The sequence below is a fragment of the Microtus oregoni genome, unplaced genomic scaffold (genome assembly GCF_018167655.1).
Source record: "Microtus oregoni isolate MIOR12 unplaced genomic scaffold, Mior012 000021F_ref0000039, whole genome shotgun sequence".
NCBI classification, from domain to species: Eukaryota; Metazoa; Chordata; class Mammalia; order Rodentia; family Cricetidae; genus Microtus; species Microtus oregoni.
The window spans coordinates 10,552,543-10,565,294 of NW_024543080.1; the positions used below are offsets into that span (position 1 = coordinate 10,552,543).

The 12,752-nt window shown below is 39.3% G+C and overlaps 2 protein-coding genes across 6 annotated transcripts in view; one reads left to right on the forward strand and one right to left on the reverse strand.

Moving 5' to 3' along the window:
- Positions 1 to 11,673, reverse strand: part of Ythdc1 (YTH domain containing 1) — a 31,729-nt gene extending 20,056 nt beyond the window's left edge. For 4 of the 5 annotated variants that reach the window (XM_041671402.1, XM_041671401.1, XM_041671399.1 and 1 more), the window contains exons 1-2: positions 11,304 to 11,673; positions 252 to 353 (exon numbers count right to left, since the gene is read on the reverse strand). In XM_041671402.1, the coding sequence (XP_041527336.1) occupies positions 252 to 353; positions 11,304 to 11,331 (130 nt within the window). In that variant the 5' untranslated portion in view covers positions 11,332 to 11,673. The remainder of the gene's footprint in view (positions 1 to 251; positions 354 to 11,303) is intronic. The other variant, XM_041671403.1, reaches the window with a different exon arrangement.
- The window catches only part of Tmprss11e (transmembrane serine protease 11E), an 88,420-nt gene continuing 87,336 nt past the window's right edge, over positions 11,669 to 12,752 (forward strand). The window contains exon 1 of the mRNA XM_041671122.1: positions 11,669 to 11,847. Within this exon, the coding sequence (XP_041527056.1) occupies positions 11,669 to 11,847 (179 nt within the window). The remainder of the gene's footprint in view (positions 11,848 to 12,752) is intronic.

A 12,752-nucleotide genomic window follows, 5' to 3' on the forward strand; every position in this document is an offset into this window, starting at 1 on the left:
GTAGAAAAGCATAGATTTTTCTTAAGAAACTGAATTGAGCTGGGTGCTGGTGGCACACGCCTTCAATCTCAAACACTTGAGAGGCAGAGGCGTCCAGATCTCTGAATTCAAGGCCAGCCTGGACAGGCTCCAAAACTACATAGAAACTGTCCTGGTGGGGGCTGGGGGGCAGGGGACGGGACGGGACGGGGGGGGGGGTATTGAATACCCTACTTAAACTGTGAATTTTGACAAAAATCACAGATTCTTACCTTTTTTCTCATTCTTATCCTGTTCACTCTCTGGATTGTAGAGTTCATCATCCTGTTCTGGTACTTCAGTCAAAATATCATCTAAAACATTAAGTTCCCCATCTGCAAACACATTTAAGAAATAGAAAAAAAATCAGTATTATTAATCATTTACTTTTTAATACTTATAAAAAATCATTTATTTTGAGTAATTAAGAATGCTCGTGGGGGCTGGAACAATGGCTCAGAGGTTAAGAGCACTGGCTGCTTAACCTGAGGTCCAGAGTTCATTTCCCAGGCACATGATGGCTCACAAGCATCTATAACGAGATATGGTGGCCTCTTTTGGTGTATAGGCATACATGCCAAAACACTGTGTACATAATCAACAAATCTTTAAAGGAAAAAAAAAAGTCCATAAGGGATGGGGAAATTGTGGAGAGAGCAGGAAGAAGAGAGGGAGAAGAAACTGAGATTGGTATGTAATATAAAGACTTATTAAAATTTTTTTTAAAAAATTGTTCATAACCTCCAAAGAGCTTTTACTTAAGGATCATTCCCATTAAACAATAATGGATATACATTCTCATTTCTCAAACCAGAAGCATACCATTTAAGGTATGAAAAGATGGTACACACCAGTTGGCGCAAGTAATCAAAGTTAGCATCACCAAAAGGACATAAATCACCATCACAAAAACTCCAAATATGGCTCACTTAGGTCAGAATAGTAGTTTTGTGATATTAATATCCAAAGATGCATAATTTGAATGTGTATTATGAAACACACACACACACAAAAAAAACCATTTCAGCATACAAGAAATGAGACAAACATAGCCGTATCCAAGACTGAGTCTTAATTTTGTGATTATGATAACATGCTTAAGAAAATTAAGTACTTAAAGGTAAAGATGCATCACACCCATAGCAAATAGTTCAAGAAAAATAAAAAAATACAAGTCTGCAAGCATATACCCACAGATTCAATGAAGACAGATCAACCTGAAAGAAGAATGAATACCAGAGAGAAACACAAATGTGACAAATGGTGAAGTTTACAGAATGTACTTGGAGTACACAAGGTACTATACTTCAGTAAAGACTTTATTCATCTGAAATTGTCATTAAAATAGTTTTAAGAATAAAAACTACCAAGACTGACTGAGCAGGGGATATTCAAACTCCAGACCAGCCTGAGCTACAAAGCAAAATTAATGTACTAAAAAAACCCTAAATATCTGCAACCTGATAATAAAAGATTCAGTTGCTCAGAAAGGCAACTCTATCTAAACTGGCATATTCCAGGCCCCAAAACGTAGAGCAATTTTGCTGGCCAACCCTACAACTACTCAGATTCAGAACCAGGGTTTTGACTTGGCCTACCAACATCCACCTGGCCTGGATGGAGCATGTGATGGGGACAGTACTGGTAGGATTATTCAAGGAGTCCCACATAGATGGAACCAGAGGCCTCGAAGCAGACTAATGACTTCTTTGCAATGAATACTTGCATGTATAGACACATAGATAAAAAGATTTACTGTGTGACTTTGTGCCACACTAGTTTCCATGATGAGATTTTTTTCCTTATTTTTCCTCTTACATTTTATTTTACTGAGGGCAGGAGGTTGATTGGGCAGATACGAAGGGTCAGAAAATGAATGGAATTGAGATTCATGATGTGAAAGACACAAAGAATAAAAAGTTAAAAAAATAACTTTGCAAATTTACAATAAAAAGAAACTATACAGTCATAAAACCTGATGAAACAATTATAGTAAGCAACAAAGCCCATTTGAAGCAATGAGGTTAATAATAACAGGAAAAGAAAAAGGGCTGAAGATACCTGTAACAGTTAACACAAGCAATAATAAGAGAAGCAACATTACACAGAAAACAAAAATGCTTTCCATTGAAGGTTGAAAAAATAAATCTGTTATTGGCATGACTGACTTCTTTGGGTGTTATGAATATTTATCTGTACTTCACCACTTTTCTAAAATGAAGAAATAAGTCATATTTCTTCATTTACTCTTAGTGAAAATCAAAATATGTTGAATAAAAAGGAATATATCATCTCAATGTGTTTTCACATAAAGATCCTTCAAGATCAGAATGATGATGGCAAGTGCTATTTTAGACACTACCTTTTAAAAAATAAATAAATGGGATAGGGGCTGGAGATTATGGTTTCGTGGTTAAGAGCATGTGTTGTTCTTGCAGGACTTGGATTGTTTCCAGAACCCACAAGGTGGCTCACAATCAATCTTAGCTCCAGTTCCAGGGGTTCCAACACCATCTTCTGGCCTTTGTGAGCATCCTGCACACCATGAGGTACACAGATATACAAAGCACTCATATACATAAAATTAAAAATCTAAAACAAACAATAGTTTTCTAGAAATAAGCCAAATCTAGAAAGATGCTTAATAATTACCTGCTCAAAGTTCTTTTATCAGTTAAAAAAAAAGTGGCATCAACTAGTTTTGAAGGAATGAAATACATTCACAGAAAACAGTGAAAAACTATGAAAAATACAGACTATTGAAAATAGACAAATCTTTTCATAAAATTAATTTTAATGAGAAATAACCCCCCAAACAGCATTACATCTCATGAACTCAATATAAAACCAAAAAAATACACAATTTAAATTTCAAAGGTACACCCACATCATAATTCCTTATAAAAAGCAATTTTACAGTGTAATGTTTTTAAAAATTTCAAATTCGGGTACTGACTGCTATTTCAGATAATATCTACAAACTTCCAAGATAAATACTAACTATGCAATGCCTACTTAACATCTTATTGCTAACATTTCAGCACCTTCACTATATGACCATATGAAATAAAGAAGACAGAAAGAATTAGAAGCTCAGGGTTACAGTGGTGGCTCAGTGGCTAAAAGCACTTTTTCTTTTTGTTTGTTTTTGTTTTTTGGTTGTTCAAGACAGGGTTTCTCTGTGGCTTTTGGAGCCTGTCCTGGAACTATCTCTTGTAAACCAGGCTGGCCTCAAACTCACAGAGATCCGCCTGCCTCTGCCTCCTGAGTGCTGGGATTTAAAATGTGAGCCACCACCGCCCAGCAAGCACTTCTTGCAGAAGACCAGCATTTGTTCCCAGAACCTACATGGCAGCTTACTCTTGACTCCAGTCACAGGGATGGATGCCGTGTTCTGACATCCACAGGCATCATGCAGAGTACAAAGATTTCCATACAGGCAAAAACACTACTACACATAAAATAAAACTTAAAATAAAAAATTTTAAAAAAGCCAGAGGATTAAAGGCATTGGTGGCCATGTCATTAATTCCAGCACTCAGGTGGCAGAGGCAGGTGGATCTCTGTGAGTTCAAAGCCAGCCAAGTCTACAGAGCAAGTTTCCAAGGCTACCCAGAGAAACCCTATCTTGAAAAACCAAAAAGAAAAGCTAGCCAAAAGTACTTACATAGTGCAGGTAAATATGAGTCGGGAGTTCAAGCTTCCAAAATCTACAATTAGATGAAAAGCAGGACAGAACACGAATGCAAAGTATTTTTAAAAAGTAGTATGAATTTCAAATTAATTGTGCCCCAAACCTTGGCCTTGTATAGCCAGAAACATTTAAAATTCACTTAATCCAGAAAACCAATCTTCCTAGATGAGTACAGTTTTATTTGTAGTATAGTCTGTAACAAGCTAAATACAGGCTTAGCAAAATTTGGCAGATAAGTAATGTAACCAGGAATTGTTGTGATTCACAAAGCTTTTCTAACCCTTAATAAAATGTTTTGCTATTCCCCGATATAAATGACTACATTTTATCTTCTCTATCACTAAAACCACTAATGTATTAACTGAAATAAAACAGGAAACCAGGAAATGAAGAAATTTAGATTATCTATTCTATGATAACTATGAATTGGGAAATCAAGTCTTTGAAATCTAATTTTCCTACTTCTAGCCTGACACTATTAACAAACACACAATTCAATTAAAAATTTGAAAGATACATGTGACATGAAAGAGGAAGAGATGGCGGAAGGGCTATGGGAAACAATGAGATAGGGAAGATATGAGGGGAGAATCTAACAAAACACACCCTTATTTGAAAATGTCATGATGGACTAGAGAGATGGCTCAGCGGTTAAGAGCACTGCCTGCTTTTCCAAAGGTACTGAGTTCAATTCCCAGCAACCACATGGTGGCTCACAACTATCTGTAATGAGGTCTGGTACTCTCTTCTGGCCTGCAGGCATACACACATTGTATACATATAAATAAATAAATATTTTAAAAAAAAGAAAATGTCATGGTATCTAATATCTTGCATGCCAATCAAAAAGAAATACAAATAATCATTGAAGAAAGGAGGCTTAAACACCTAATGAGTGTTTCAACCTACAAAGATCTATCTTAAACCTTGTCCCTCAGGCTCTATCATATTTAAAATCTGGTTCAGAGCATAAATCTATTCAGTAAATACACACAAGCCCCAATTATCTGAAGATGCTATAAGACAGTAACTATCATTTTCCATTATTGTTCATATTTCTGAGGCATCACCTGGGATCTATCAGAAGTTTAGTCTGGTTGACAGTGAGGCTAGAAGGGTGTTAAGAATGGCTCAAATATTTTTGGCTGAGAAAACCCAAAATATCTAGGGCTTCTTAGGTTTTTTTTCTACAGTCACTCTTCTTTATGGCCTCTCCAGAATGGGTTAGACCTCTCAGCATTATGTCCCAACACAGAAAAGTAGTCAAAATGTAGCAAAAACCATCTCAGTCATTTAGAGACAACCAATAAACGCCTACACAGGTTTGGAGAGATAAACAAAATTCTTTACTGTTGAGACAAATGTGAGTGGAAGATGTTTTCAAAACTAGTAAATACCCTTAACAGTAGGTACTATATAATAATTCAAGCTGATTCCTCTGCTGACTGGTTGTAAAAAGTATACTTTGTATATACACTTCATTTTTCAACTTAAAATGAACTAGTTATAAAGGAAACAATGTCATGCTACTGTCCTTAAAGATCCTTGCCCTTAAATAATCATCTCTAATATTTAAGAATAAAAAATAATTATCTTCAATGTAATTAAAAAATTATTGAGGGCTGGAGAGATGGCTCAGAGGTTAAGAGCACTGGCTGCTCTTCCAGAGGACCAAGTTCAATTCGCAGCAACCACATGGTGGCTCAAAACCATCCTCTTCTGGTGTGCACACAGAACACTGCATACATAATAAATAAATTTCTAAAAATAAAGTTTTTGGGTTTTTTTTTTTTTTTTTTTTTTTTTTTTTGTCTTTCGAGACAAGGTTTCTCTGTAGCTTTGGTGCCTGTCCTGGAACTAGCTCTTGTAAACCAGGCTGGCCTCGAATTCACAGAGATCCTCCTGTCTCTGCCTCCCTGAGTGCTGGGATTAAAGGCATGTACCACCAACGCCCAGTTTAGGACAATTTTCTTTAAATAAACTTTCCATCACTTTGCTTAGCATTATTGATATTCTTTACCACAGACTTTGAACTGTGGGGTTACTGACACTAGTAAAGAGTAATGCACAGTAACCACAACTTAAAATGAACCTCAAGTATTTCTCACAGTACTTACTATGTCACACCAATATTTTACCTTGGTTATGAACATACTATATGCATACTTTGCCATTGTGTGTGCCATCCTACAACACAACTGAGGTCTTTTCGTCTGTACTCAAAAATTTACACTTATAGAAATATATGGTTTTCTTTCTTGGGGAAAATGAAGATGATGTTTTCCTACAGCCATTCCTTAGCACGTAAATATCAAATGTACCTTTAGATTGTATTAGAATATCTGATTTTTAAAGCTGTTTTCTAACTTGCTGATTTGTATATCACAATTGTTAAGTGAATCTTGGCTTGGGATTAGGATAACAATTTGTGAAATGACCCTAAACACATTTCTGCAGTACAGATTTATGCAAAATGGCATTAAGTGTTCAACCACTTCTAGTATCATTCACTCAGGATTTAATTCTTCATGTAAAACTAAAAAGAATATAGCTTATCTGATTAGTATGCAAATTTGCTTGTCTTTAAGAATAAAATTAAATTACCCATAAATATTTGACATATATCTCTTTTGTATGTCTACACAGTCAGGGTCACGTAAGAATTTGATCAAGGGTTCACTAGTGATAAAAGTTTAAGCCCCTTTCTACATACATATATAATACGTATAGATTCAGTTACTTCATAAAACAACAGCCTTACCTAAGAATACTAACAGTAAAAGGAACTTAAGTTGGTGAACACCAGCTTAAAAATTGTATGGCCATATAATTCATGTACTGTATAATCCTATTTTGTGTGGGATTAAAATAAACTTCAGTTTTTCCTTTGATAGCTACACAGAAAACTAGACCTAAAATCATTTTAAAGCATCTAAATCTGTTTCAAAATTAAACTATCACAAAACAAATGTTTTATTTCAAAATGTGGACAATGCAACTAAAATTAGTTCAACAACACAGATTTCCTTCAAGAGTATTTCTATTTAGAACTAAGGTTCAAATCTACTCAAAGGCTGTATATTAAGAGTCAACAGAAGAACTAAGCTACTGGATGCTTTGTCTTTAAAAGGGCAGAATAATTGGGGGGTGGTGGTACACCACCTTTAATCCCAGCACTCGGGAGGCAGAGACAGGAGGATCTCTCTGAGTTCATGGCCAGCCTGGTCTACTAAAACTAGTTCCAGGAGAAGCTCCAAAGCTACGGAGAAACCCTGTCTCGAAAAAAGAAAAAAAAGGAGCCAAATATTTAACATAAAAATACAGAGGCAAAGCTGGGCGGTGGTGGCGCACCCAGCACTAGGGAGGCAGAGGCAGGCGGATCTCTGTGAGTTAGAGGCCAGCCTGGTCTACAAGAGCCAGTTCCAGGACAGGCACCAAAAACTACAGAGAAACCCTGTCTCGAAAAATCAAAAAAAAAAAAAAAAAAAAAAAAAAAAAACAGGGGCAAAAACAATTCTAAGCAATCACTGTAGACTGTTAACAAAATCCAAGTATTGTTATTACATCCTGCAAATTTTCATTCATATTGGCAAACCCAAATTTTACTTAGGACAGTGTTACTTTTAAATGCTGCCTCAATTTAAGGAAAAAAATTTAAAAACAACTTAATTACCCCTCTTAAGGAAGACAATCTGCAAATGTCTTCTATTTACATTACTTTTCATATATGGAATGTTATGTTACTATTAACAAGCTGAGTTTGAGGTAAAACTACAGCTTTCTATGTATAGGAGGCAAAACAAAACAGGAATCACTGTTCTTAGAGCCTTGTTATCAACTCAGAGAGATATTAAATGCAACAAGGCAAGTAATTGTGCTTGTTGTGGGGCTTTAGATATAAATAAGAACAGGATTCTCAAGGTAGACTAGCCTTAGATGGCTATGTTTTGTACAAAGAATTCTGAAATAAAATACGAAGAATTTAAGCGCCTTAACTAAAATCTTTACATAAAAAGGTCATAAACCTTAACTGAAGAGAGATTGATGTAGCAATCCTCATCTGGGACACACAACTTGACCACATTAGACTGTAGGTCAAACAATACATAATACTACTTATTTCAAGGTTCATAATCAGATTAAGAAAATGTTAAATGCACGTTTTCAAGCCCAGGCAAGGAAATTCACCTCTCTTTTCTCTTCCGTTCACTTAAGAGTTTCAGGGAGATAAAACAGGATGTCTGGAAATCTCACCTTTTGTTATCATGCAAAGTACATTTCCTTATATTAGGATAATCCCTCAGCTATTTCAGTTATTAAAAACTACCATCCTAAACTGGGTGGTGCTGGTGGTGGCACATGCCTTAATACCAGCACCCGGAAGGCAGAGGCAGGCGGATCTCTTTGAGTTTGAGACAAGCCTGGTCTACAACAGCTAGTTCCAGGACAGGCACCAAAGCTACACAGAGAAAAGCCAACACCACAAAACAAAACAAAAACCCACCCTTCTGATTGTGTCAGTGTTTTGCCTGTATGTATGTATGTATGTATGTATGTATGTATGTATGTGCACCATGAGGCCTGGTGGAGGTCAGGCATTGGAATCTGGAAATGGAGCTAAGGACAGTTGTAAGCTTATATGTGTGTTCTCGGAACCAAACTAGAGTATTCCTAAGAGCAACCAAGTATACTTAGCTGCTGAGCCATCCTTCCAGCCTGCAAACTATCATTCTTTTAATGATGTCCAGAGACTTGGAGAAAGCTCCCCTCAATATTTCCCACCCTCCATACCATCAATTGACACCTAAAGATAGTATATTAATTTTCCACTTACTTCTGCTACGGGTAAACCAAAACAAGACCCAGAATGGGACAGGGGGTGTATACCAAACACAAACTGTTTTACGGAGCCTTTCCTCAGGTAACTAGTTCACAATACTGCTGACCACAACATGTATACAAGTGGATGTATATCTACGTACACAGTTAGTTGTGTGTATGTATGTGTATAACTAAAAACTCAGCTCTCAACTTTACACTGTGGGAGCTCAAATAAAATTCATGCAAAATTTTACTTTAACAAAAAACATGTGCATTTCTTCATCCTACAGAAAAATGAAGAGCTAGGGATGTGGCTGAGTAGCAGAGTACTTGCCTGATACACAGTGGGCACTTTGTTTCCCAGCATCCTCAAAAAAGCAAAACTAACAACAAAACAAAAACCGCCACAAAACAGTCAACTCTGATTATTTCAAATTTACTGTTTGGACAAATTGTCAACCTGGTAATTTGTCCAGGTTAGCAAGGATTTATGACGAATTATGGAATTAATGTGTTTATTACAAAGCCCAATTTAAGAATTCCTAAGACTCTCTTTAAAATTCATTCTGGGATTAACACACAGGAGTTGCAATTTTCTGCCAACTGAGACTTGTTTTTGATCAAGACTTTCCAAAACGTAGGGATTTATTAAAAACTTAAGTTTTTTTTTTAAATATTTATTTATTATGTATACAATATTCTGTCTATATGCCTGAAGGCCAGATGAGGGCGCCAGACGTCTTTACAGATGGTTGTGAGCCACCATGTGGTTGCTGGGAATTGAACTCAGGACCTTTGGAAGAGCAGGCAATGCTCTTAACCACTGAGCCATCTCTCCAGCCCCCTAAAAACTTAAGTTTTGGCAAGACTAGAGGGCACAGTTTTATAATGTGCTGTAAAATATATAACAATATTTAACATTCTCACTTTTCCTTGTTGAAGTGTTACTTACTGATTCTAATTTTGCCTATAATTCTTAAGTGTCTGACAATGGCCAAATGAAACTAAGTACTCCAGTAGACTACTAGCTGTTTGCATAGAAAAAATAATCTTGATTTTAACTGTAAAAAGAATCCCTTGAACCAGAAAATGTAAATGAGAAAGCATAGTTTAAAAATTTAAGTTTTAAGTAAACTATTTCCAATAATTCTAAGCACTGATGAAAAGTGATACCACTACTTCTCAATAATACTTTATGTGTTTGGACTGCACCTTCCCTAGTAAGTACATTTCTAAAACCAAATGATCATTACTTTTCTTCACTTTGCATTATTCATTTTTCTAAGGTATGTCCACTTTAAGAGGCAACCACTGAATCTTTGTCACTGGTGTGTTTGGTTCACTTTGCCTAACTTGAGAGCTACTGGAACCCCATACTTTTAAGTCAGAAATTTCATCGTGACAACCAAAGTTTGAATGAATCTTTAACTGTTGATAATTGTTGATAAGATGACGTTAAGATCTTTTCTAAACTGACTTCACTATAATTAAAAAAAGTAATTCCTTTATTTGCTAACAGAATTCTTTATTCACATTCCTTGAGGATGTCGCAGGGGCAATTCTGGGGTGCTAGTTTAAGGATAGAAAAATAAAACTGCAACTAGTAGAAGAATTGCTTAAGGAGGAAGAGCTGCCAGACATCTTTAATCCCAGCACTCAGGGTGTAGAGGCAGGCAGATCTGAGTTCAAGGCCAGCCTGATCTACAAAGCAAGTTCCGTAACAGTCTGGTGCTAAGGAGAAACCCTGTCTCAAAAAAAAAAAAAAAAAAAAGCATATGACAAAGGCATTATCTCACAGATCCTCTCACTCATACCACTTCCAAAGCTTGTCTTTATGCCGAGGCAATTCACTGAAGCATACCTACTGACGCTGACAGAAAAACCCAAAAAGCTTCATCTAAGTGAACAAATCTCCATCTCAAATTAATGAGCCACACAGAGGCTTGAGGAGTATACAGCAGCAATTGTGCTTTATTTTATTTTCATCATACTAACTATTCCAAGACTGGCATGGTAGCTCAAGAGCTGAGAAATAGCTCAGGCCAGCATCCAATCCAGACCACTCTCCAGCGAACGTCCTAATCTGGAGCCTACAGCAGCGTCTGTGGTCTCTGGAAAGTCAGAATTTCAGAAGAAATGGCATTTTATCAGCACTAGCTCTTCCAATTTATCTCTCCAAGGAATCTGCACCTATGTATTCCTGGCTGTACCTTTTTAAAGGGTATGTGCACCGTATTTCTGGGTGATGAGCTGACAGGATTTGGGGCGGGGTTAGGGGGGGCATGTTATTTTCTTCTAGCATCTTCCTTTCTAAAGTAAGCGCTCAAGGAATACAACACGGTTCTTTGTTTATCTAGGAAAACAGAAGTTACTTTCAGGTATTTCTCGAAACCCATAATCCACCCGTATCATTTAAACTGGCCTAACCATTAGTCCACCAACGCTACCTATGACATAATTTTCGAATAAGTCGATAGGAAAGATAGTTCAGAAAAGACGCATGACATCCGCATAATCCTCCTAGGAAGCGAGCGTGGGGGCAGGCCCGCTCCCAACCGCTCCCGGGACGGCTACAAGCCGAGTCTGAAGTGAGATCCGGGCCGAGGTGTGAGGCCCCACGAGGGAGGACGCCAGGCCCGGCCAGGCCTCTCGACAGCCCGCTCGACGCCAGGCCCGCACCTCCAGCCCCGCCCGCACGCTCGCCCGCCCGCACGCCGCGGCTCCCCGGTGCCCTCGCCGGCCGCCCGGGGTCCCCATCCTCCGCGCTCACCTTTCTCCTCCCGGCTGTCGGCCGCCATGGCTGCCCTCCGGCTTCCGCCGCCGCCACCGCCGGGACGCGAGTCGCGCGGGCGCCGCAGCCGCAGGCGCACGAGTCCGTCCGTCAGTCCGTCCGTCCGGCGGGCCGCGCGCTCCGGCCTGACCTGCGCCACTCAGCTCCTTACGCGCTCCCGGTCTCCCGGCCTCTTCTTCTCCTCCTTCCCGCCTTCCGCGCTGGCCTCGGGTGGCCTGGCCTTCAGCCTTCCAGTTGGGACTCGGCCACCACGGCGACGAGGGGGAGGGGAGAGGAACAGATGGCGACGGCGGGCGGCGCTAAAATGGAGCCTGCTTCCTGACTGAAACAATCCCGCTCCCGAAATGCCTTGCGCTGTTTACGCTCCGTGCCTCGCGCGAAACGTCACAGCGCTGAGGAGGACGGGCAAAGCAGGACGTCCGGGGCGTGGCCTCTTGGCGTCAGGGGGCGTGGCCTCGGCACGTCGTCCCGCCCCGCGCTGCCTGACGGTCCAGAGAACCTCCCTTCTTCCTGGGGCCGCAAGGCACGTGATTTGCGGACTTTGCTGCTGTGCTTCCTACACCCAGGGGTGCAGATCTCCCTCCTGAAACGTTTGGTAGGCCTAGGACGATTAACGTGAGACAGAATCTGAGGCTGTTACGTAACGTGCTTTTCATTTATTCATTTAGTAGTGTCTTCTGTTCCTCCTTAAATCTTGCTCTAGGCACAGGGATTAAGACTATCTTTAGGATAAGCTCTCTACCTTGAAGGAATACTGACTTTATCTTAGAGGCCGCCAAGGCTTGAGTAAAGAACTTGAAAGTTTTGATGAATGGGGTGGTGGTGGCGCACGCCTTTAATCCCAGCACTGGAAGGCAGGCAGAAGCTGGCAGATCTCTGTGCATTTGATGCTAATCTGGTCTACAGAGTTGGTTCTAGGACAGCTAGGGCTGTTACACAGACTTTGTTTTTGAAAAATCAAGAGAGAGAGAGAGAATAAAATTGTGATAAACTTTGTGAAAGAAACAAGGTTATATAGTAATGAGACACATTTTTAAAGAGAAAGGCTAGCGCAGAGGCCTTTCTGGTGAAGTTAGGTAAGGAGACTCTAAAATAGGCGCAGTTGTCTTCCAAACAGCACATATGAAGGCTTTAAGAGGATCTAAGTAATAGAAATGAAAGAGAAGTATTGAGACAATTTTTTTTTTTTGAGACAATTTCTGAGAAAGAAGTCACAGTTTAGAAGTATCGGTAGCCCAGCTTGGCAGCAGTGGCACACGCCTTTAAAGTCCAGCACTCCAAGCCTGGAGGTGGTGGTGGTGCACCCAGCACTCAGGGTGGCAGAGTCAGGTGAATCTCTTGAGTTCGAGGCCAGCCTGGTCTACAAGAGCTAGTTCCAGGATAGGCTCCAAAGCTACGGAGAAACACTATCTCGAAAAACCAAAGAAA